The 26,612-nt window shown below is 39.9% G+C and overlaps 1 protein-coding gene across 3 annotated transcripts in view; it reads left to right on the forward strand.

Moving 5' to 3' along the window:
* bard1 (BRCA1 associated RING domain 1) overlaps positions 1–26,612 on the forward strand; it is a 54,903-nt gene that overhangs the window by 9,000 nt on the left and 19,291 nt on the right. For 2 of the 3 annotated variants that reach the window (XM_061879996.1, XM_061879998.1), the window contains exons 5-8: positions 4,679–4,759; positions 12,007–12,179; positions 22,417–22,540; positions 22,613–22,742. In XM_061879996.1, the coding sequence (XP_061735980.1) occupies positions 4,679–4,759; positions 12,007–12,179; positions 22,417–22,540; positions 22,613–22,742 (508 nt within the window). Of the gene's footprint in view, positions 1–4,678; positions 4,760–12,006; positions 12,180–22,416; positions 22,541–22,612; positions 22,760–26,612 lie in introns of all 3 variants that reach the window. The other variant, XM_061879999.1, reaches the window with a different exon arrangement.

The raw sequence follows: 26,612 nt of genomic DNA on the forward strand, positions 1-26,612 counted from the left end.
ACCCAGTTATAAAAATAAGATGATAAAGCAATGATAAGAGCCAAAACTGAACACACTGACAGCCAGCTCCTCTCCCAATCATGTGAGCTTTAGTGGATTCTCATTTTACCTTGTTATCCTGTACAAAAACAAACAAAAGACGGACACTAAAAGTGTCACTTTTTGCCACTCTGATTGTGTTTTTTTATTAGTTTTGGAACTAGTAATCTATTTCTCTTGGTTTCATTTGCTTGATTGGTTGTTGGTTGTTGTTTGTTTGATGTTGGATTTCTGTTGCTGAAAAAAATACGTTTTAGCCTTTTTCTTGAAGTAAATATATATGGGTCGAAATTGACCCGTAACACCATAGATGTTACTATAGTTAAAATTCTTAAAATGAAAAAATAAACAAAACATATTTATTTAAGAGATGTGTTCTAATACCCCTTAGTAATAGTTAGGTAACACAACAACCTTTTTTTTTATTTATATGATTCTCTTGAGGTTCGTTTTACCTTTTTTAAAAATTGAAATCGAGGGGTATACTGACAAAAAAAGGCCTAATGGCCCAAACCAAAAATATTAAAACCAATATTTTCAAGGATAAGGAAGCCTAACGAGGTAACCAAGAGATGAGAAACAAATTGGATGATAGATAATTGTTTTTAGTGTATTTTACAGCTGATTTAAGACATGGGTCAAAACCGACCCGTTAACATAAGAGATGGTAACAGAAAGCTAACACAAGAGGAAGGTTAAACTATTGTAGTGGCATTCTGTACAAAAAGTGCACTTTAATTTACTGTTCCCACTGGGTGTGAGTTTTCCTTGCCCTTATGTGGGCCTACTGAGGATGTCGTAGTGGTTTATGTTGTGGTTTGTGCAGCCTTTTGAGACACTAGTGATTTAGGGCTATATAAGTAAACATTGATTGATTGATTGATATGTCATCTTAGTGACATCATGCACAAAAGTGCACTAATGGCTTGTTTTAAAATGTCTCTGACAATCTTGCACTTTCTAATCTAAAATGACATGAATGTTTGTACCACTGCTTAATAACTGTTTCATAAATACACTTTTAGTTATGATTTCCCTCTCTGCATGAAAGTTTAAAAGTAGCATATTAATTAATGCAGTATGAAGAAGAATGTTTGAATGTAGACACATAGAATCATCATACTGCTGTCATTATATGCATCAAGTGTTCATTCAAGGCTAAGGCAAACTATCCAGATATATATCGTGTATGGTGACATGGCCTGAAAATATCCACATATTAATAAAATGCCATATCACCCAGCCCTAGCTTGAGCCAAATATGTGACTTTGTCTTTGTTTACAGACACTATATTCAGTCATTTAGTGTGTGGCCTGCAGGCAGAAAGCAGGGCACAGGGTCACTTTCTGCACAGTCCACTACGCAGTGCTTCAGTCTGTGTGCTTTTTTCTGGATTTTCTAGTTCAATATGAGTACTTGAAACACTACAGAGCAGCATGGATTGCTGTGGAGTTAAAACAAAATAAAGACACTGAATGGAGTACATTTGTAGTGCTCACAAGTATGGAAAAATTGACAAAGTAAGTTTTGTACCACAGCAAGTTTTAATTGTGATGAGACACCGCTCCCTTCTCTCATTCTGCTGCTTCTTTAAAATGTGTATCTGTGTAGCAATATGGTTGTTAAAGTGAATTAGTCTTCTGACTTGTGATCGTTTGAGAGAGCACCAAAGTGTACAAAATGTTACTAAAGTATGGACTTTTGTCGAGGCTGGAACACAGTATTCATATTTACGGAGACATTTGCTTCACTTAGGGCTGGGCGATATATCGATATATACAATATATCACGGGTTTGTCTCTGTGCGATATAGAAAATGACTGTATCGTAATAGTCGAGGATACGTTCTCACGCATGACTTTGAGCTGCGGGCGTACACTTCAGGCCAGGGGTGCCCATTACGTCGATCGCGATCGACTGGTCGATCTCGGAGGGTGTGTCAATGAGCAATCATCAATCATACCAAGACTTCACTTTCGTCAGTTGTTTGACATTCTTGGCACCCGAGGATCTTGTGAGATGACGCTGGCTGCTGCAAGCTCATATTTAAGAAAAAAATCCCTAACAGGGCGGACGCAGAGAAACACATTTTATTTCTAGAGACTCCGTACCTACTGTCAAAACTCTAAAGACCGACTGCACAGTTGGTGTCTTCACCATAAAAGACCTGTTTCATCCTGCCTGTGCTAACAAAATAAGAGTCTCAGAAAGCTAGCGTGCACAAGCTAGCAAGCTACGGAGTTTGATGCCAATGTATTTCTCCCCCGCCCTCAGCGACCGCTTTCTCGCTTGCTTGCCCACCCGCACTCTCACTGACGTCACTCACCTGCTGCCAGACATTAAAGGGCCACACACATATGCTACTCTCATACCAAAGTGTTTGAAAACGAGTATGCAAGTTGGACAAATGAGATGCCAAATCCAACCACTTTCATGTGGTATTGGACAGAAAGGAGGACGTTTTTTTTCCCTCCATTTGAAAATGCGGACGTTATCAGCACCACTGTCTAATTCCAATCAATGCAAGTCATCAGAATCAGGTAATACACCAACTTATATTCTTGTCTTCATGAAAGAAAGGAATCTATGTGTGTTAAACATGCTTGTATTATCATTAAACACCATTAACTTGTTAACAAAAATGTCTCTTTCATAAATAAATAAATATAAATTACAAATAGGAATGAGGTAGATCTCCTCGACTTGGTCAATTGAAAAGTAGCTCGCCTGCGGAAAAAGTGTGAGCGCCCCTGCTTCAGGCTCTCCTCGCTCTTTCCTGTGTCTCCTCACAGACAAGCAGGCGCACATTCTTACATACGTCATAAACTGTCACGTCATACGTCACATACACACCCTCGCAGAGTAGAGAGGTAGCGACGTGGCTAACGTTAGCTGCTAACGTAGCCGTACGAGAGAAAGATGCTGCGGATCTAGTAACAAATGAAGGAAGAATTAATTCACAATAAAAACAGCAGGGCTGGCGGTGGTTCGGCTTCAAGTGGGAATATGTCGAACAGACAACTAATTTGTCAAGTTTCGGGGGAAAAGTGTTGCTATAAAAAGTAGCATTACTGCTAATATGTAGCATCATTTGAAAAGTCCCTCGCTGGAGAATGAAGAGAATTTCCTAACCTTAGTAACATACCACATGTTTGTGCCATTGCTTAATAACTTTAATGAATACCCTTTTGGTCAGTTGACTTAGTTGTGATTTCCCTCTCTGCATGAAAGATTAAAAGTAGCATATATTAATGCAGTATGAAGAAGAATGTTTGAATGTAGACACATAGAATCATCATACTGCTGTGATTATATGCATCAAGTGTTCATTCAAGGCCAAGGCAAAATATCTTATATCGCGATATTAAAAAAAGGCAATATCCCCCAGCCTGGGTCTTCCCCGTGGCCTCCTACCGGCTGGACGTGCCCTTCGGGTGGCATCCTGACCAGATGCCCGAACCACCTCATCTGGCTCCTCTCGATGTGAAGGAGCAGCGGCTTTACTTTGAGTTCCTCCCGGATGGCAGAGCTTCTCACCCTATCTCTAAGGGAGAGACCCAAACTCATTTCGGCCGCTTGTACCCGTGATCTTATCCTTTCGGTCATGACCCAAAGCTCATGACCATAGGTGAGGATGGCAACGTAGATCGACCGGTAAATTGAGAGCTTTGCCTTCCGGCTCAGCTCCTTCTTCACCACAACGGATCGGTACAACGTCCGCATTACTGAAGACGCCGCACCGATCCGCCTGTCGATCTCACCATCCACTCTTCCCTCATTCGTGAACAAGACTCCTAGGTACTTGAACTCCTCCACTTGGGGCAGGGTCTCCTCCCCAACCCGGAGATGGCATTCCACCATTTTCCGGGCGAGAACCATGGACTCGGACTTGGAGGTGCCGATTCTCATTCCGGTCGCTTCACACTCTGCTTCAAACCGATCCAGTAAGAGCTGAAGATCCCGGTCAGATGAAGCCATCAGGACCACATCATCTGCAAAAAGCAGAGACCTAATCCTGCGGTCACCAAACCGGAACCCCTCAACGCCTTGACTGCGCCTAGAAATTCTGTCCATAAAAGTTATGAACAGAAGAGAAGAGAGACTATGTCTCCCGGCTGGCCTGGGAACGCCTCGGGATCCCCCGGGAAGAGCTAGACGAAGTGGCTGGGGAAAGGGAAGTCTGGGTTTCCCTGCTTAGGTTGTTGCCCCCGCGATCCGACCTCGGATAAGCGGAAGAAGATGGATGGATGGATGGATGGAATATCCCCCAGCCCTAGCTTCATTATTACAAGTTTTTCCATTTATGAGCCAGGTACTTTTGTAAATGGAGGTTCCACTGTACTAAAATTGAGTTGAGTCCAAAGGACATTGGGCAAACTTTGCACCAAAAGATCAACTCTAGACAAAACTGAATGGTGTGGTTTCAGATGCTTGTTGAAATGATGCCATGGTGAATATAATCAATGCTAAAGGTAGTCCAATACATGATTAGTGTGTAGTTTATCTAGTAGTGCCTGGGCTGCTTTGAAATAACCTCCCAACAATACTTGTGAAGATATCCTCAACATAACATCCTTCTGCAGGCGTAAAACCGTTGCTATGTTTGAATGATGTTTCTTCATTCTCTTTGGGGTCCAGGGGGATGTAGAGGCTGTCCAAAAACTGTTGGAGCAGGGAGCTGACCCCAACCTGAAGGACAATGCTGGATGGACACCTCTGGTAAGTCCTACACTCCTGGGTGGAAACAGCGGCGTGGTAGTGGGCAAGTTACAGGAGCATCTCAAAGAAATATCACTTGTTAAAAGCTTCATTTCAAAAGGGATACTTGTTGTAAAGATTTGCTGCACACTAGTGTTGTCCTAATACCATTATGTTGGTACCGCTGACAAAATGTATTTTTCAAAACCAAGGGGACCACAAAAAATGGCATTATTGGCTTTATTTAACAGAACATCTTAGGATGCATTAAGCTTATATTTCTTTTTGCAATCACGTAATAGTCATTAAATAAGATGTTGAACATGCTAGACAACTTGTCTTTTAGTAGTAAGTCAACCTAATTAGTCTGCTGACGTATGCAGTAACATATTATTTTCTACACATTATGGGGGATTATTATGTATTTCTTCATTTGCTGTAAATATTTGCTCACTTTCTGTTTGAAGATGTTCTACCTACACTTCTGTTCAAATGTAATAATCCCTTTTTCTGCTGCTTGATACCAAACATGTGGGTGTGGATCCAATACCAAGTAGTTACAGGATCATACATTGGTCATAGTTAAAGTTCTCCTGTGTCCAGGGACATATTTACTGACTTTATAAACAAGCAAAATATGACAAAAGATTTAGTGATAATAATATTTGATATCGTTAAATGGGCTTCACGGTGGCAGAGGGGTTAGTGCGTCTGCCTCACAATATGAAATTCCTGCAGTCCTGGGTTCAAATCCAGGCTCGGGATCTTTCTGTGTGGAGTTTGCATGTTCTCCCCGTGAATGCGTGGGTTCCCTCCGGGTACTCCGGCTTCCTCCCACTTCCAAAGACATGCACCTGGGGATAGGTTGATTGGCAACACTAAATTGGCCCTAGTGTGTGAATGTGAGTGTGAATGTTGTCTGTCTATCTGTGTTGGCCCTGCGATGAGGTGGCGACTTGTCCAGGGTGTACCCTGCCTTCCGCCCGATTGTAGCTGAGATAGGCGCCAGCGCCCCCCGCGACCCCGAAAGGGAATAAGCGGTAGGAAATGGATGGATGGGATGACAGTCGATAATAGCATAGATCTATCCATTTATTTACATTCAGTAGTCCTAGCTCGCTCTTAGCTATTTCTTGTCTTGCAATATGCAATATGTTTTCTTACAAATATATATATGTGCGTTTGTGTATATATTTTTATATATATATTTATTCATATATATATATATATATATGCATTTAGCTCAGGAACACTTCATAAAACCACTGTCAGTAACTAAAGTTGGTCGCTACATCTGTAAGTGCAAGTTAAAACTTTACAATACAAAGCGAAAGCCATTTATCAACAACACCCAGGAACGCCGCCGGCTTCGCTGGGCCTGAGATCATCTAAGATGGACTGATGCAAAGTGGAAAAGTGTTCTGTGGTCTGACAAGTTCACGTTTCAAATTATATTTGGAAACTGTGGACATGGTGTCCTCCGGAACAAAGAGGGAAATAACCATCCGGATTGTTAGAGGCGCAAAGTTCAAAAGCCAGCATCTGTGATGGTATGGGGGTGCATTACTGCCCAAGGCATGGGTAACTTACACATCTGTGAAGGCACCATTAATGCTGAAAGGTCCATACAGGTTTTGGAGCAACATATGTTGTCATGGACGCCCCTGCTTATTTCAGCAAAACAATGCCAAGCCACGTGTTACAACAGTGTGGTTTCGTAGTAAAAGAGTGCGGGTACTTTCCTGGCCCGCCTGCAGTCCAGACCTGTCTCCCATGGAAAATGTGTGGTGCGTTATGAAGCGTAAAATACGACAACAAGACTGTTGAATGACTGAAGCTCTACATAAAACAAGAATGGGAAAGAATTCCACTTTCAAAGCTTCAACAACTAATTTCTTCACTTGCCAAACGAAAAGGTGATGTAACACAGTGGTGAACATGCCCTTTCCCAACTACTTTGGCGTGTGTTGCAGCCATGAAATTCTAAGTTATTTATTTGCAGAGTTTGAACATCAAATATGTTGTCTTTGTAGCATATTCAACTGAATATGGGTTGAAAATGATTTGCAAATCATTGTATTCTGTTTATATTTACATCTAACACAATTTCCCAACTCATATGGGAACGGGGTTTGTACATCTTGTCAGTACACCAGCAGCCCTATTTTCCTATATGTGCAGCTCCTTCTCCCAGTCAACTCTGGCCTTCCACCTCTTCGTACTTTCGCTTTCACTTGCCCCAAGAAGGAAACTTTGTGTAATTTCACCCTAAATGAAGCATTCTCAGGCATACAAATGTCTAAACGAACTAAAACTACCAATTGTACAGTAGTATTGGCCATTAGACCAGACCAAAACAATCAGACCACAGTGTTCAGTATCGTGGCCTCTGATTGGCTCAGCCGCAGACAGCATTATTAATATTAGCATGATAACTTTTTTTTTAGCCAATCTCTTGCAGCCAGACGCCTCAGACTCTTATAACTTGCTACTCAGAGAAAAATCTAACTGAAAAGATTAGTTAGCACGTCCAACACTAAGCATATCAGTATGTGGAATGAAATCATGGGATGGATTGAGAAGCCAAACGATGTATTAATCATGCAGTTGGAACTTGTTCAAACTCAAAGTGTAAGTTTAAAGAAAAATAATTATGATATTTATTTGGAATATATTATTCATCTCATTAGGTGAATCATAACTGAGTGATGCAATGGTGCTACAAATTGTAAACAGGAAGTGAACATGTGTGTTAGTAATTGCTATAAAGCGGAAAGTATAGTATAAAATAAGTTTTGCTTCTTCCTCCTTTTTGGACATGTTGAAAAGAGAAATGAAAAATATGTCATGTGTAATGTTGAAACTACATACGTGTGCCACCTAAATCTCAACCAACCAACTTGATATCGGCTAACGTTTAGCATGTTAGCATAAGTGTGCTAGCTTTTTTAGGCAATTTTTTAGCCTCAAATTCCTATAACTTGGTACTTAACACATGCAAACTTTTTTTTAGCCAATTTTACAGCCCAACACCTCAGTCTTATAACTTGGTACTTGACCCATGCCAATGTTAACATTTTAGGGTACTCACTTTTTTAGCTAGTTTTACAGCCGAACACCTCAGTCTTATATCTTGGTACTTGACACTTGCTAGCATTAGCATTTTAGAATGCAACATTTTTTTTTAGCCAATTTTACAACCGAAGACCTCAGTCATATAACTTGGTACTTGACACTTGCTAGCGTTAGCATTTTAGCATGCTAAATTTTTTTTTTAGCCAATTTTACAGCCGAACACCTCAGTCATATAACTTGGTACTTGACACATAATAGCATTAGCATTTTAGCGTGTTAACTTTTTTTAGCCAATTTTACAGCCGAACACCTCAGTCCTATGACTCGGTGCTTGACACATGCTAGCGTTAGCATTTTAGGGTACTCACTTTTTTAGCTAGTTTTACAGCCGAACACCTCAGTCTTATAACTTGGTACTTGACACATGCTGGCGTTAGCATTTTAGCATGCTAAATTTTTTTGGGGCCAATTTTACAACCGAAGACCTCAGTCATATAACTTGGTACTTGACACTTGCTAGCGTTAGCATTTTAGCATGCACATTTTTTTTTTTTAGCCAATTTTACAGGCGAACACCTCAGTCATATAACTTGGTACTTGACACATGCTAGCATTAGCATTTTAGCGTGTTAACTTTTTTTAGCCAATTTTACAGCCCAACACCTCAGTCTTATAACTTGGTACTTGACCCATGCCCACGTTAACATTTTAGGGTACTCACTTTTTTAGCTAGTTTTACAGCCGAACACCTCAGTCTTATAACTTGGTACTTGACACATGCTAGCGTTAGCATTTTAGCATGCTAAATTTTTTTTTGCCAATTTTACAACCGAAGACCTCAGTCATATAACTTGGTACTTGACACTTGCTAGCGTTAGCATTTTAGCATGCAAAATTTTTTTTTTTAGCCAATTTTACAGCCGAACACCTCAGTCATATAACTTGGTACTTGACACATGCTAGCATTAGCATTTTAGCGTGTTAACTTTTTTTTAGCCAATTTTACAGCCCAACACCTCAGTCTTATAACTTGGTACTTGACCCATGCCAACGTTAACATTTTAGGGTACTCACTTTTTAGCTAGTTTTACAGCCGAACACCTCAGTCTTATAACTTGGTACTTGACACATGCTAGCGTTAGCATTTTAGCATGCTAATTTTTTTTTTGCCAATTTTACAACCGAAGACCTCAGTCATATAACTTGGTACTTGACACATGCTAGAATTAGCATTTTAGCGTGTTAACTTTTTTTAGCCAATTTTACAGCCGAACACCTCAGTCCTATGACTCGGTACTTGACACATGCTAGCATTAGCATTTTAGCGTGTTACCTTTTTTTAGCCAATTTTACAGCCGAACATCTTAGTCTTATGACTTGGTACTTGACCCATGCCAACGTTAACATTTTAGAGTACTAACTTTTTTAGCTAGTTTTACAGCCGAACACCTCAGTCTTATAACTTGGTACTTGACACTTGCTAGCGTTAGCATTTTAGCATGCTAAATTTTTTTTTTAGCCAATTTTACAGCCGAACACCTCAGTCATATAACTTGGTACTTGACACATAATAGCATTAGCATTTTAGCGTGTTAACTTTTTTTAGCCAATTTTACAGCCGAACACCTCAGTCCTATGACTCGGTGCTTGACACATGCTAGCGTTAGCATTTTAGGGTACTCACTTTTTTAGCTAGTTTTACAGCCGAACACCTCAGTCTTATAACTTGGTACTTGACACATGCTGGCGTTAGCATTTTAGCATGCTAAATTTTTTTGGGGCCAATTTTACAACCGAAGACCTCAGTCATATAACTTGGTACTTGACACTTGCTAGCGTTAGCATTTTAGCATGCACATTTTTTTTTTTTAGCCAATTTTACAGGCGAACACCTCAGTCATATAACTTGGTACTTGACACATGCTAGCATTAGCATTTTAGCGTGTTAACTTTTTTTAGCCAATTTTACAGCCCAACACCTCAGTCTTATAACTTGGTACTTGACCCATGCCCACGTTAACATTTTAGGGTACTCACTTTTTTAGCTAGTTTTACAGCCGAACACCTCAGTCTTATAACTTGGTACTTGACACATGCTAGCGTTAGCATTTTAGCATGCTAAATTTTTTTTTGCCAATTTTACAACCGAAGACCTCAGTCATATAACTTGGTACTTGACACTTGCTAGCGTTAGCATTTTAGCATGCAAAATTTTTTTTTTTAGCCAATTTTACAGCCGAACACCTCAGTCATATAACTTGGTACTTGACACATGCTAGCATTAGCATTTTAGCGTGTTAACTTTTTTTTAGCCAATTTTACAGCCCAACACCTCAGTCTTATAACTTGGTACTTGACCCATGCCAACGTTAACATTTTAGGGTACTCACTTTTTAGCTAGTTTTACAGCCGAACACCTCAGTCTTATAACTTGGTACTTGACACATGCTAGCGTTAGCATTTTAGCATGCAAATTTTTTTTTTGCCAATTTTACAACCGAAGACCTCAGTCATATAACTTGGTACTTGACACATGCTAGAATTAGCATTTTAGCGTGTTAACTTTTTTTAGCCAATTTTACAGCCGAACACCTCAGTCCTATGACTCGGTACTTGACACATGCTAGCATTAGCATTTTAGCGTGTTACCTTTTTTTAGCCAATTTTACAGCCGAACATCTTAGTCTTATGACTTGGTACTTGACCCATGCCAACGTTAACATTTTAGAGTACTAACTTTTTTAGCTAGTTTTACAGCCGAACACCTCAGTCTTATAACTTGGTACTTGACGCATGCTAGCGTTAGCATTTTAGCATGCACTTTTTTTTTTTTTAGCCAATTTTACAGGCGAACACCTCAGTCATATAACTTGGTACTTGACACATGCTAGCATTAGCATTTTAGCGTGTTAACTTTTTTTAGCCAATTTTACAGCCGAACATCTCAGTCCTATGACTCGGTACTTGACACATGCTAGCGTTAGCATTTTAGGGTACTCACTTTTTTAGCTAGTTTTACAGCCGAACACCTCAGTCTTATAACTTGGTACTTGACACATGCTAGCGTTAGCATTTTAGCATGCTACATTTTTTTAGCCAATTTTACAACCGAAGACCTCAGTCATATAACTTGGTACTTGACACTTGCTAGCGTTAGCATTTTAGCATGCAACATTTTTTTTTTTGTGCCAATTTTACAGCCGAACATCTCAGTCATATAACTTGGTACTTGACACATGCTACCATTAGCATTTTAGCGTGTTAACTTTTTTTAGCCAATTTTACAGCCCAACACCTCAGTCTTATAACTTGGTACTTGACCCATGCCAACGTTAACATTTTAGGGTACTCACTTTTTTAGCTAGTTTTACAGCCGAACACCTCAGTCTTATAACTTGGTACTTGACGCATGCTAGCGTTAGCATTTTAGCACGCTACATTTTTTTTAGCCAATTTTACAACCGAAGACCTCAGTCATATAACTTGGTACTTGCTAGCGTTAGCATTTTAGCATGCTACATTTTTTTTTTTTTGCCAATTTTACAGCCGAACACCTTAGTCATATAACTTGGTACTTGACACATGCTAGCATTAGCATTTTAGCGTGTTAACTTTTTTAGCCAATTTTACAGCCGAACACCTCAGTCCTATGACTTGGTACTTGACACATGCTAGCGTTAGCATTTTAGGGTACTAACTTTTTTTAGCTAATTTTACAGCATACAACTTGGTACTTGACACATGCTATTATTAGCATTTTAGCATGCTAACTTTTTTTTGTGCCAATTTTACAGCCGAACCCTTCAGTCACATGACTCCATACTTGATACATGCTGACTGTTAGCACGTCAACATTTAAGTTTGACTTGCACATTTCAACATTTTTTGTGTATTGTCCATATTTTCTCTTTCAAATGTGTGGCGAGCCAGTAGCAAAGGAGTTTGAACACCCCTGATGAACAGTACAGTACGGAGACACACCCTGATGTCACAAATGGGGCATGTTTGCAAGAAGATTGTTTTATGAATACTTTGATTTCACATTTCTGGAAGTTTGTTTTGCGTACAATTTGCCATGGTTTTTACCCCTGATGCTGGGTCAGGGTGCAGAATACGCCTTCCTAAGACTTTTACAGACAAGATTGAGAAGCAATATTTTGTCCTCTCCAAATAATACGCAGTTTGTGTTTCAGCACGAAGCCTGTAACCTGGGTCATGTGGCGGTGGTGCAGGTGCTGGTGTCCAGCGGCGCACTTGTCAACACTCCCGGCTATGAAAATGACTCTCCACTCCACGACGCCGTGCGCAATGGTCATATGGCCGTGGTCAAAGTGCTGCTGCAGGCAGGAGCCTCACAGAATGTGCTGTAAGTCTGACACTCACTTTACTATTTTAAATAGTACTTTATTGATGCTCACTTTGACGTGACATAGATAAATAGTACTTTATTGACACTCACTTTGACATGACATAGATAAATAGTACTTTATTGATACTCACTTTGACATGACATAGATAAATAGTACTTTATTGATACTCACTTCAACATGATATAGATAAATAGTACTTTATTGATACTCACTTTGACGTGACATAGATAAATAGTACTTTATTGACACTCACTATGACGTGACATAGATAAATAGTACTTTATTGATACTCACTTTGACATGACATAAATAGTACTTTATTGATACTCACTTTGACATGACATAGATAAATAGTACTTTATTGACACTCACTTTGACGTGACATAGATAAATAGTACTTTATTGACACTCACTTTGACGTGACATAGATAAATAGTACTTGATTGACACTCACTTTGACGTGACATAGATAAATAGTACTTTATTGATACTCACTTTGACATGACATAGATAAATAGTACTTTATTGATACTCACTTCGTCGTGACATAGATAAATAGTACTTTATTGATACTCACTTCAACATGATATAGATAAATAGTACTTTATTGATACTCACTTTGACGTGACATAGATAAATAGTACTTTATTGACACTCACTATGACGTGACATAGATAAATAGTACTTTATTGATACTCACTTTGACATGACATAAATAGTACTTTATTGATACTCACTTTGACATGACATAGATAAATAGTACTTTATTGACACTCACTTTGACGTGACATAGATAAATAGTACTTGATTGACACTCACTTTGACGTGACATAGATAAATAGTACTTTATTGATACTCACTTTGACATGACATAAATAGTACTTTATTGATACTCACTTTGACATGACATAGATAAATAGTACTTTATTGACACTCACTTTGACGTGACATAGATAAATAGTACTTGATTGACACTCACTTTGACGTGACATAGATAAATAGTACTTTATTGACACTCACTTTGACATGACATAGATAAATAGTACTTTATTGATACTCACTTTGACATGACATAGATAAATAGTACTTTATTGATACTCACTTCGTCGTGACATAGATAAATAGTACTTTATTGATACTCACTTCAACATGATATAGATAAATAGTACTTTATTGATACTCACTTTGACGTGACATAGATAAATAGTACTTTATTGACACTCACTATGACGTGACATAGATAAATAGTACTTTATTGATACTCACTTTGACATGACATAAATAGTACTTTATTGATACTCACTTTGACATGACATAGATAAATAGTACTTTATTGACACTCACTTTGACGTGACATAGATAAATAGTACTTTATTGACACTCACTTTGACGTGACATAGATAAATAGTACTTGATTGACACTCACTTTGACGTGACATAGATAAATAGTACTTTATTGATACTCACTTTGACATGACATAGATAAATAGTACTTTATTGATACTCACTTCGTCGTGACATAGATAAATAGTACTTTATTGATACTCACTTCAACATGATATAGATAAATAGTACTTTATTGATACTCACTTTGACGTGACATAGATAAATAGTACTTTATTGACACTCACTATGACGTGACATAGATAAATAGTACTTTATTGATACTCACTTTGACATGACATAAATAGTACTTTATTGATACTCACTTTGACATGACATAGATAAATAGTACTTTATTGACACTCACTTTGACGTGACATAGATAAATAGTACTTGATTGACACTCACTTTGACGTGACATAGATAAATAGTACTTTATTGATACTCACTTTGACATGACATAAATAGTACTTTATTGATACTCACTTTGACATGACATAGATAAATAGTACTTTATTGACACTCACTTTGACGTGACATAGATAAATAGTACTTGATTGACACTCACTTTGACGTGACATAGATAAATAGTACTTTATTGACACTCACTTTGACATGACATAGATAAATAGTACTTTATTGATACTCACTTTGACATGACATAGATAAATAGTACTTTATTGATACTCACTTCGTCGTGACATAGATAAATAGTACTTTATTGATACTCACTTCAACATGATATAGATAAATAGTACTTTATTGATACTCACTTTGACGTGACATAGATAAATAGTACTTTATTGACACTCACTATGACGTGACATAGATAAATAGTACTTTATTGATACTCACTTTGACATGACATAGATAAATAGTACTTTATTGACACTCACTTTGACATGACATAGATAAATAGTACTTTATTGATACTCGCTTTGACATGACATAGATAAATAGTACTTTATTGATACTCACTTTGACATGACATAGATAAATAGTACTTTATTGATACTCACTTTGACATGACAGATAAATAGTACTTTGACACTCACTTTGACATGACATAGATAAATAGTACTTTATTGATACTCACTTTGACGTGACATAGATAAATAGTACTTTATTGACGCTCACTTTGCCGTGACATAGATAAATAGTACTTTATTGATACTCGCTTTGACATGACATAGATAAATAGTACTTTATTGACACTCACTTTGCCGAGACATAGATAAATAGTACTTTATTGATACTCACTTTGACATGACATAGATAAATACTACTTTATTGACACTCACTTTGACATGACAGATAAATAGTACTTTGACACTCACTTTGACATGACATAGATAAATAGTACTTTATTGATACTCACTTTGACATGACATAGATGAATAGTACTTTATTGATACTCACTTTGACATGACATAAATAAATAGTACTTTATTGATACTCACTTTGACATGACATAGATAAATAGTACTTTATTGACACTCACTTTGACGTGACATAAATAAATAGTACTTTATTGATACTCACTTTGACATGATATCGTACATCATTGGTTCCTTCAGGAGAGTGCCCTCAGGAAAAAAACAACATTCCAACAGCAATGTACAGATTTGAGATATAATTTGAAAAGTAAATAAATAGTACCAATAAGGAAACAAATATAAAGAATATAAGAAGAGAAAGTAGACAGTAGTGAGCATGTTGTGGGGAAAAAAAACAATGAAGAAAAAGGCAAATACTGTGGATTGATTTTATATGAAAGATGTGATGTACATATTGCACCTTTTAAAATGTAGTGCACTGTTATTGCTGGTGCACTTTATTTCACTATTGTTATTGCTGTCACCTTACCACCCCCAGAGTGGAGTTGTACCGCCTGAAAGGACTTTTGGAGTCTATTAGTCCTGCACTTGGGCTGAAGCAGTCTAGCACTGAACATGCTCCTCTGGCTGCCGTCATCCATGATGTGATGCTCACTAGTTTCCCCCCAGTCCTCTTCTCTGCCGCCGTCACCAGAGAGTCCACTTTTATTCCGCCTGATCACTTACTCCAGTCTGGAGCTGTCCTTAGATGTACTGCCCCCCCCCAGCACACTGGCAATGGGAACAGAAGACTGGCAACCACAGACTGGTAGTTCAACCACAGACTGGTAGTTCAACCACAGACTGGTAGTTCAACCACAGACTGGTAGTATAACCACAGACCGGTAGTGCATCCACAAGAGTTTCTTACAAAGCCTCCTCAGGAAGTACAGCCTGCTCTCTTGTCAGGTTCAAACACTGATGACATCTGTTAAACAGACAAGAAGCAAGGAATCATGCAGAGACAGCGTTAAATTTAGCTCAATAAGGAGAGACCTTTTTGGGCTGTACTCTAGTTACAGAACCAACTTACGCTCTAAAATCATGCCCACGTGCGCCTATTTATTTTGGAGGTCCCTGGTTACATCACTGAGGCTGCTTCTGAAGCAAAGGAGGGGGGGGGGTAATCTCAGCAGCCCCAGTTAGACAAAATATAGGATTATTCACAAAATGCAAAAGTGCTGACACTCTTGATATCGCTCTGTCGCTGCTCTGTCTGCATCACGGCACTCGATGTCCGCCCTTGGCAGTCAGCAGGCCGATTCTGGAAACAAACACTGATACGAGACGATTCGCTTTGCACCGATAGAAAAGTACGACTTCAGCACAATTGATAATAACCATAGCAACGGCCTTTAAGCATGAGAGTTGTGTGATAACTTACACATAATTATTCTAACATCTGTCCTTTCCTGTACAAGTGGTCCGTGTTAACAGTCCGGTCCAGCTTGTTGTCCACCCACACCCCGAGGTACTTGAATGAGTCCACGGTCTGTACCTTGACTTCCTCCATCACAATAAGTTGTGACCTTGGACTCCACCTCCCAAAGTCAATGTTCATTCATGTTTGTATGGCCTGAAACCTAGTTGGTGTAAGACAAGGTCAGACATGTGTGTAAACATGTTGTAGCAGACACACACTGCACGTGTGTGTAAATAGGGCTGGGCGATATATCGATATACACGATATATCGTGGGTTTGTCTCCGTGCGATATAGAAAATGACTATATCGTAATATTCGAGTATACGTTCTCACGCAGTTGCTTTTAGCTGCGGGCTCTTCTCACTCTTTCCTGTCTCTCCTTCTCACAGACAAGCAGGCGCACATTCTTACATACGTCACATACGGACACGCCCTCGCCCAGCAGAGAGGTCATGTATATATTACATGTTATTATGAATGTTACTAGATACTACATATATACTTACATCGTGTATATATTACATGTTATTATGAATGTTACTAGTTACTACATATATACTTACATCATGTATATATTACATGTTATTATGAATGTTACTAGATACTACATATATACTTACATCGTGTATATATTACATGTTATTATGAATGTTACTAGATACTTCATATATACTTATATCATGTATATATTACATGTTATTATGAATGTTAGTAGATACTACATATATACTTACATCATGTATATCCATCCATTTCTACCGCTTATTCCCTTTAGGGGTCGCGTGGGGCGCTGGCGCCTATCTCAGCTACAATCGGGCGGAAGGCGGGGTACACCCTGGACAAGTCGCCACCTCATCGCAGCATCATGTATATATTACATGTTATTATGAATGTTACTAGATACTACATATATACTTACATCATGTATATAAAACCATGACAGGGTTTTTAAGATGTTTTTAGAGCGCTTTATAGGCAGAGTTGAGCGAATTCCATTAGCTCAATTGTTAGCTGACTTTTGCTAGTGTTTATTTACAAGTTAGAATGCATAGACAAAAGCAAGACATGTGTTATTGTCTCGTATCATGGTTGTGAATGACTTAAAGTGAAGCATGCCACAGTTACATTCGGCGTGGCGCAGTGGGAGAGTGGCGGTGCGCAACCCGAGGGGTTCAAATCCCACCTAGTACCAACCTCGTCACGTCCGTTGTGTCCTTGAGCAAGACACTTCACCCTTGCTCCTGATGGGTGCTGGTTGGCGCCTTGCATGGCAGCTCCCTCCATCAGTGTGTGAATGTGTGTGTGAATGGGTAAATGTGGAAGTAGTGTCAAAAGTGTGAATGGGTGAATGTGGAAGTAGTGTCAAAGCGCTTTGAGTACCTTGAAGGTAGAAAAGCGCTATACAAGCACAACCCATTTACCCATTTATTTATTTATTTATTTGTCTTGAGTTGTGTTATTATTGAATGTTGAAGGGAAGTTACATTTAATAGCCAGAAGAAGCACTTCTTCCTTCCTTTGGTATGCTGGAGCAGTGGCTTGCAAAAGAGTGCCTCCTCACTTTTTTTCCCTGCACAAAGCATTTTGTTTGTTGAAAATGTGTAACTGTTGCTGGTGTGAGGAATCCAATGGAAACATTTTATGGACCAGTGGACCTATTAATTGTCCTCCGGTGTATTATCTTTGCTGACGCTCATTTTTAAAAGACAACCAAGTAGCGTTTGTCCTCTTCTGCATTCCTTTCACTCTTTTATTGTCTTTCGTTAAGGCGGCTTCTGCCTTTTTTTAGGCAGTTTGAGGTTCCTTCCTGGTGTTAGTCAATGTACAATGAGGGAAGTAATAGTCAATCCCCTTGTTGACTTTAGAAGTTCACCTCCTCACGGAGACGTGATCAGTCTGTCATTGTTATGCTTTGTTTCTTCAGAAAGAGACACCGTTTTAAGAAAGACAACATGACCTTCTGGAGAATACAGCAATTGGCTGTGACCCAGAACAAAAGTAGGCCAAGGCAACAAAAAGGATCCTGCAGTGGCCACTCTGCAAACTGGAATCCGTCAAACTCCTCAAAAACCAAGATCCCCATGACACATGGGTCTTTATGAGGTGCACCTAATTGAGCTGTATTCGGCTTTCAACTAAAAAGTCACTGCAGGGCTGGGCTTTTTTTGTTGGTCTTTCTGTTATGATCCGCTGCCCGGATCATATTATGATTAGATTTTAGAGTCTTTTGTGTTTTCTGTTGGTTTTGGACTCCTTCGGTTCCTGTTTGTGCACTTCTCAGTTGGCTACCTTAGTTACGTATTAGTTTCACCTGCCGCTTGTTCCGGACGTGCACCTGTTTTGTAATCACTGTCATTATTTAAGCCTGCCTTCTCCCGTCAGTCTGTCTGGCTTCCTAGTTTGTTTTCGTACAACAAGTTACGATGTTCTGTTTCCTGCTCGCTACCTGCTAACTTCCACGCTAGGCTCTTTATTTTCTAACTCCCATGCTAGCTCTTTTAGTTGTTTGCCTTAAGTGCTATGAGCACGTTTTTCTTTGTTCCGTCTGATTTATTTCTTAATAAATCATTTTTAGTACCCACACACTGTGTCCGAAGCCCGTCTGCATTCCTGGGAGAAGGAGCCCCACATCACCATGCGCCCGGGTCGTGACACTTTCCCTTAACAAGTAGCAGTAGAGATCAGCTGATATGTTTTTTTCATGTTATTAGTAGTTGAAGAGGCTGATAAAGTATATTTGGAGGTGCTATTCACTTGCAGTAAAAGTTATTTAATCAATATGTTGTAAGGTTTCCTCCTGAACTATTGTCAACGTTTAAATTAAACTCCTTCATGTAGATTATAGGTGAGATATTTTTCAAGATGGCCGACATTTCTTCCATAGAGAAAGTATGAGAATGTGTGAGCTGCTTCCTGCTCTTCTTTACTTACTGTATATAATCATCTCATATTCGTCAAGATGTATAGTTTTTTTGCAGAGATATCTTTTCTGTGGTCTTCATGTCCGTCCATTTCTGTCACGTTATTTGATTGACTGACGGAACATGAAACTCGTGGCGCTCCTTTAATAAGCTCACGCTCCGAGTGTTGTGGACAGAGACCTGTCATCGCCGCAGTAACCAAAACACCCACAACGGGGCGGTAATACCCCAGGAAAGGAGACACACTGGATTTCCTGGGGAAAAGGACAAGTATTGAGCAAAGAAGACATACTGTAGGGCAGTGTATTTCAACCTTTTTTGAGCCAAGGCACATTTTTTGCGTTGAAAAAATGTGGAGGCACACCCCCAGCAGAAATAATTAAAAAACGAAACTCAGTCGACAGTAAAAAGTCGTTGTCACAATTGTTGGATATGACTTTAAAGCATAAGCAAGCATGCATCAATATAGCTCTTGTCTCAAAGTAGGTGTACTGTCACCCTGACTTATTTTCACTTTGTTGCTGTTTTCCGGTGTGTAATCTTTTACTTCTTGTCTTGCACTCTATTTTAATGGCTTTTCCTCTCTTTTTGGTATTTTCCTGTAGCAGTTTCAAGTTCTCCTCTGAGTGATATTTCCCGCATCTACTTTGTTTTAGCAATCAAGAACATTTTTGTTGTTGTTTTTAATCATTCTTTGTGGGGACTTTGTCGATTGTCATGTCATGTTTGGATGTACATTGTGGACGCCGTCTTTGCTCCACAGTAAGTCTTTGCTGTCGTCCAGCATTCTGTTTTTGTTTACTTTGTAACCAGTTCAGTTTTAGTTTGGTTCTGCATAGCCTTCCCTAAGCTTTAATGCCTTTTCTTTGCGGCACTCACCTTTTGTTTATTTTTGGTTTAAGCATTAGACACCTTTTTACCTTCACACTGCCTCCCACCGTTCCCGACATCTACAAAGCAATTATCTACCTGCTGAAAGAGTATTACAGGGTTACTCTGTCGAGCTCTAGACAGCACTGACACTCAACAACAACACAGACTAGAATTACTGCTTTGCAAGAAATATTTTTACCCCAAATAGGTGAAATTAGATATTCTCCCACAGCACACCAGACTGTATCTCACGGCACACTAGTGTGCTGCGGCACAGTGGTTGAAAACCACTGCTGTAGGGAAGAAGGAGGGTGTGGCTGCGTGAACGCTGCTGTCAAGTAGACCGGAGAACATTTTTCACAAAAAACTCCAATAAATGACCTGTCAGATAACAAAACATTTTTTTTTCCTGAATGAATTAAATAAATAGAAAATTAGGCTCCAGCAAAAAGAGAACCTACTGTATTATTATATATATTTATATATGGTGAGGGTTGCCATTGATCTACTATGTTGGAATACGGTCATGTTTATAGATGATATCTGATGCTGGATTAGACTTTTCTCTGTTTCTTTAAAGTGGAGAAAACGAGGCTGACATTGAACGGAGCAGTTAGAAAAACTATTTCGTTAACTTTTAATCCGAAGGGTTCAATCTCTGTGCGAGTGTGAAGCCGACACAACAAACGCGCTCGGAGGAGATAATGTTTCAAGAAAGGTGATGGGCTTTTACAAAACTTTTGTTTTGAAGGGGTAATTGCCAACTTCTTGTTGATTTTTGCGAAAGGATGTCAATGAATGAAATGTAGGTCTAAGTGAGACCTACATGGATGTTTTTGTTTCATGTCTCTATGACATTCCTACCGGATGTTACAAGCAGTTTTGTTTGTGTTTTCTTCCCAAGAGCAGTTTTGTCTGTGTTTTATCCCTATGGGGCGCTAGAGCGCAAATGTGAGTTTTTTTATTTATTTTATTTTTTATTTTATATTTTATTTTTTTAGTTCGCAATTTTCACCAGTCCTGATGTGTGTGTCCAGTTTGGTGAGTTTTGAAGCATTTTAAGGGGGTCAAATTACCACTCAAAAAGAGGCAAAAAGTACATTTTTTGGGGAAACTTTTGTTTGGAAGGGGTTTTTGGCAACTTCCTGTTGATTTTTGCTGAAGGATGTCGATGTATGAAATCTAGGTCTAAGTCAGCCCTACATGGAGGTTTTTGTTTCATGTCTCTACAACATTCCTAACGGAAGTTACAAGCAGTTTTGTCTGTGTTTTTTCCTTTTTTATTTATTTATTTTTATTAGATGGCAATTTTGGCCAGTCCTGATGTGTGTGTCAAATATGGTGAGTTTTGAAGCATGTTAAGGGGGCCAAATTACAGCTCAAAGAGGCGGCATAATAATATAGAATAACAAAACCTGAGAAATACAACAGGGTCCTCTGTTCCAAAGGGACATTCGGTCCCTAATAAAACTTTAGAAATACAATAGGGTCCTCTGTCCCAGAGGGACATTCGGTCCCTAATTAATAAACTGACATGATCTGTGGCCCGGATCATGTTTTCTTCAGTTAATTTCCGTTAGATTTCTGTGCCTCTGGTTTGTTTCGTTTTCCATAGGGATTAATTGGGTTCACCTGCCTCTGGTTAGTGGTCGGCATGCTCACCTGCTGTCGACCGCTAATCATAGAGCTATTTATTCTCCTTTCTCGCCATGCTCGGTCTGGCTTCATTGTTTGCTTCATGCAACAGTTACGTTTGTAGTCCTTGTCTCCCGAGTTTATGCTTCCCGTGCTTAGAGTTTACCTTGGCTTCCCGTGCGTTCGGCACGTTTTCCTTCTGCTTGTTTTCTGTTTTTTGGCACGTCTTTGAGTTTGAAGATTAAATCATGTTCCTACCTGCGCACCTTGTCCGGAGTGGTCTGTCTGCATCCCGGGGGAACAAACCCCGCAGGAAGCTGCGACCCCTCTATCGTGACACAAACACACATTTACACCAAAGTGTCAATTATTGCACCGATAATTGGTCGAGAGAATTATACATAAACCATACTTAATTACTCCAGGCCCTACGGTGTGCTGATTGTGTCATGTTGTCTGGCCATGAGGTGAATGACAGGGTGTTCTCCACAGTAATCACATGTTGATGAGGCGAATGACAAGGTGTTCTCCACAGTAATCACATGTTGACGAGGTGAATGACAAGGTGTTCTCCACAGTAATCACATGTTGATGAGGTGAATGACAAGATGTTCTCCACAGTAATCTTCACGGCAAGAGACCTGCAGACTGTGCTGTGACGCAGGAGATGCTGGCCATCCTCCAGGAAGCATCCGAGGAGGCCACCAGTGCCAACAGCAGCGTAAACAGCCCAGCCAGTCTTCCTGTAATAACTCCTCTTTTTATATCCAATCCTGGCCATAAGTTGAAGGAGTTAAGTGTTGATGTTCTCTCTCAGATGGCCGAATGTGCAAAGCAAGATGGAGTGGTCCTTCTCCCCAGCAAGTTATCGCTAACAGACCAGTGTCAGCTGTCCAGGCTGGGCCAGCTGCTGGACGGCAGCATAAGCCACACCTTTACTTCCTCAGGTAGTGCTTATTTGAAGGTAACAGGTGGCCGTACTCACATTTCTAACACACTTTTTGCCCTACGTCTGTAAGCCAGGGGTGTCCAAAGTACGGCACATTCTAAAAATACGATTTAAAAAAAAAAACAACCCAAAAAAAACATAAAGTGGTGACATGTTACAAAAAAATGTTACAATGTTGACCCCTAATTACACAAAGATGTGTTTCTTTCTTTAAAAAAAGATAATGTATCAAAAACAATGGTATTATGAATTATTTACCTATTTAATGCTCCAATTACGTCACATTAAATATTCCACTTTGAGATATTTTTGGGGGGGAAATGTTTTCATATGGGCTTCACGGTGGCAGAGGGGTTAGTGCGTCTGCCTCACAACACGAAGTTCCTGCAGTCCTGGGTTCAAATCCAGGCTCGGGATCTTTCTGTGTGGAGTTTGCATGTTCTCCCCGTGAATGCGTGGGTTCCCTCCGGGTACTCCAGCTTCCTCCCACTTCCAAAGACATGCACCTGGGGATAGGTTGATTGGCAACACTAAATTGGCCCCTAGTGTGTGAATGTTGTCTGTCTATCTGTGTTGGCCCTGCGATGAGGTGGCGACTTGTCCATGGTGTACCCTGCCTTCCGCCCGATTTTAGCTGAGATAGGCGCCAGCGCCCCCCGCGACCCCAAAAGGGAATAAGCGGTAAAAAATGGATGGATGGATGTTTTCATATTTTGTGTTTGCCGAGTGTGAAGCGACCGGAATGAGAATCAGCACCTCCAAGTCCGAGTCCATGTTTCTCGCCCGGAAAAGGGTGGAGTGCCATCTCCGGGTTGGGGAGGAGACCCTGCCCCAAGTGGAGGAGTTCAAGTACCTAGGAGTCTTGTTCACGAGTGGGGGAAGAGTGGATCGTGAGATCGACAGGCGGATCGGTGCGGCGTCTTCAGTAATGCGGACGTTGTATCGATACGTTGTGGTGAAGAAGGAGCTGAGCCGGAAGGCAAAGCTCTCATTTTACCCCTCGATCTACGTTCCCATCCTCACCTATGGTCATGAGCTTTGGGTCATGACCGAAAGGATAAGATCACGGGTACAAGCGGCCCAAATGAGTTTCCTCCGCCGGGTGGCGGGCTCTCACTTAGAGATAGGGTGAGAAGCTCTGCCATCTGGGAGGAGCTCGATGTAAAGCCGCTGCTCCTCCACATCGAGAGGAGCCAGATGAGTTGGTTCGGGCATCTGGTCAGGATGCCACCCAATCGCCTCCCTAGGGAGGTGTTTAGGGCACGTCCAGCTGGTAGGAGGCCACGGGGAAGACCCAGGACACGTTGGGAAGACTATGTCTCCCGGCTGGCCTGGGAACGCCTCGGGATCCCCCGGGAAGAGCTAGACGAAGTGGCTGGAGATAGGGAAGTCTGGGCTTCCCTGCTTAGGCTGCTGCCCCCGCGACCCGTCCTCGGATAAGCGGAAGATGGATGGATGGATGGTGTTTGCCTTATAAAAAACTAAGTTGTTGTTTTTTAAAGAAGGGCCTAAAACAAACCAAGAAACATGATAAACAACAATAAAAGTTATAATTGACGGATGGATCTGAAGTTGATCTGGAGGCTATTGTGTAAAAAGTTTTCAAAAAGATGTGCGATTTATTTTTTTTTAACACTTAACTGAGCAGGACCCTTTTGGATCCCCAATAATTTTAGTGGGACTTTCTTTTTTTAAGTGTCATTGCTCAAAAAATAATAATACATTTTGAAATCAATGTTGTTATGAGTTATGTTATGCGCTCCAATTATAATATGACCTGAAATATTCCACTTTAAAATTGTATTGGAGAAACATTTTGCATATTTTGTGGTTTTTCCATTAAAAGAACAGGGTTTTCTTTGAGGGAAAAAAAGGGCATATAACTTAAATCTTAAAAAACAACAACTTTATATTGACGGATAGAGCTAATGTGGATCTAGAGATTTAAAATTTGAATAATAATAATTAGGGCTGGGCAACGATTAAAAATTTTAATCGAAGTTAATCGCACTATTTCTCTGATTAATCGTGACTAACTGCATTGTATACGCAAAGCCCAATAATGAATTCAAAAGTAGTGTGTAGTGCATCATATACATGGTACTATATTGTGATGTTATGAGCCAGGGAAATAAAGAACTACCCTACCCAGCATGCAACAGGAGTGACGAGCATGCGTGGTAGCCTGGTATAGGTTGTGTCGCCATGACGGCATCTTGTATGTTGTGATATGCACGCTCTGAAACCAAACGTTAAGAACTCAGCCAACACTCCTGGTCTGCATTATTCATAAATAGACAGACAACACATATACTCCGCTGCTTCACAGGCCGCTGGATGTAGCCGGCAAAGTATTCCCATGCTAGCTAGCCGGTCTAGCAAGCACGCCCCATTCAGTCCAAAACGGCCCGATCTATCCACATCCAGAATTGTCTGGCGGTCGTAAGTGATCCCGGAGTGACCACGCTGTAAGCCAGCCAGGAAATTTGCAGAATTGTCCGGTATTTTTGCCAAATGTTGCATCTTTACCAAGAGCCCCTCGACGCCGGGGCTCTAAGAAAAGGCGTTAAGAAAATAAAAGCGTGTAAACAACATACGCAAATGTGCGATAAAATAATTGTCGGCGTTAATAGATTGATGAGTTAACTCATAATTAACGCATTAATTTGCCCACCCCTAATAATAATAATAATACTAAATAACGACACATTTTTTTGTACTTTTTTGACCTAAACCCTTTAGGGTCCCAGGGATCAAGCCTGGGTGGAGGCCTGAATGTATCATTTTTTATACATATGTTGTATTGGTTTTTAAAATAACAAATATCAAAATGGCCCCCGCCTGCTTTGGTTTTTCATTGTGCGGCCCTCAGTGGAAAAAGTTTGGACACCCCTGCTGTAAGCCCTTCATGTGTGAACCTTGAAGCATCACAATGTATCTTTTGCAAATGTCCATTGTTAATATTCATCTTGGAGACCAACATCACCTCTATTTTTAGTGCAGAAGTGGTGGAAAATAAGCGGTATGATATAGATTGGCAGGTCACAACATTAGGTACACTGCAGAATGCTTATCTGCATGCCAGGCATTATAATCGAATAGAATGGACTTTATTGTTACATTTGAGGTCTGACATGTTTATTTCTATAAATTTGCCTTGTGTTTTTGATTGCAACGTTGGATACAGACTCGGTATACACACTTTCCTAAGAACTCTTTCAGGCCCATTGACTCCCTACTTTTTAACAGAATGTAATCATGGTGTATTATTATCATGCTTTTTTCATGAAAACCATATTACATTTCATTCTTGCTACCGGGACTTGCTCCTAAGGAAGGAAGAGTATCACCACTGAAATGAATGTCTGAGGCACACATATCAACATCTTTCTCTCGTCACAAAGAAAGCTTTGGTCAAGTTTTTCAAAGCACTCAGGCTTAAGCCAACTACAGTTAACAACAGATAGGTTTGTTATGGCAGGCCAGCACACATCACAATACCTTTATTGTCGTTGTATGGAATCAACAAACAGCAATCCAGCTCAGTGCTTTTAAAACAACCTCCACAAAATAGTCTAAAGACAACAAACATAATAAAAATAATTAAGAGGTAAAAACAGAATAAAATGTTAAAAACTAAATACAGAGTCTCGGAAAAGTGGCGTGCACAAGCGATCCCTCAGAAAGCTGGCGTGCACAAGTGATGTGACTCTTATTTTGTTAGCGCAGGCAGCATGAAGCAGGGCTTTTATTGTGAAAATAGGAAATGTGCAGTCGGCCTTTAGAGTTTTGACGGAAGGGGGCAGGGCTTTTATTGTGAAAATAGGAAATGTGCAGTCGGCCTTTAGAGTTTTGACGGAAGGGACGG

This window comes from Nerophis ophidion, linkage group LG19, assembly GCF_033978795.1.
Source record: "Nerophis ophidion isolate RoL-2023_Sa linkage group LG19, RoL_Noph_v1.0, whole genome shotgun sequence".
In the NCBI taxonomy this organism is placed as follows: domain Eukaryota; kingdom Metazoa; phylum Chordata; class Actinopteri; order Syngnathiformes; family Syngnathidae; genus Nerophis; species Nerophis ophidion.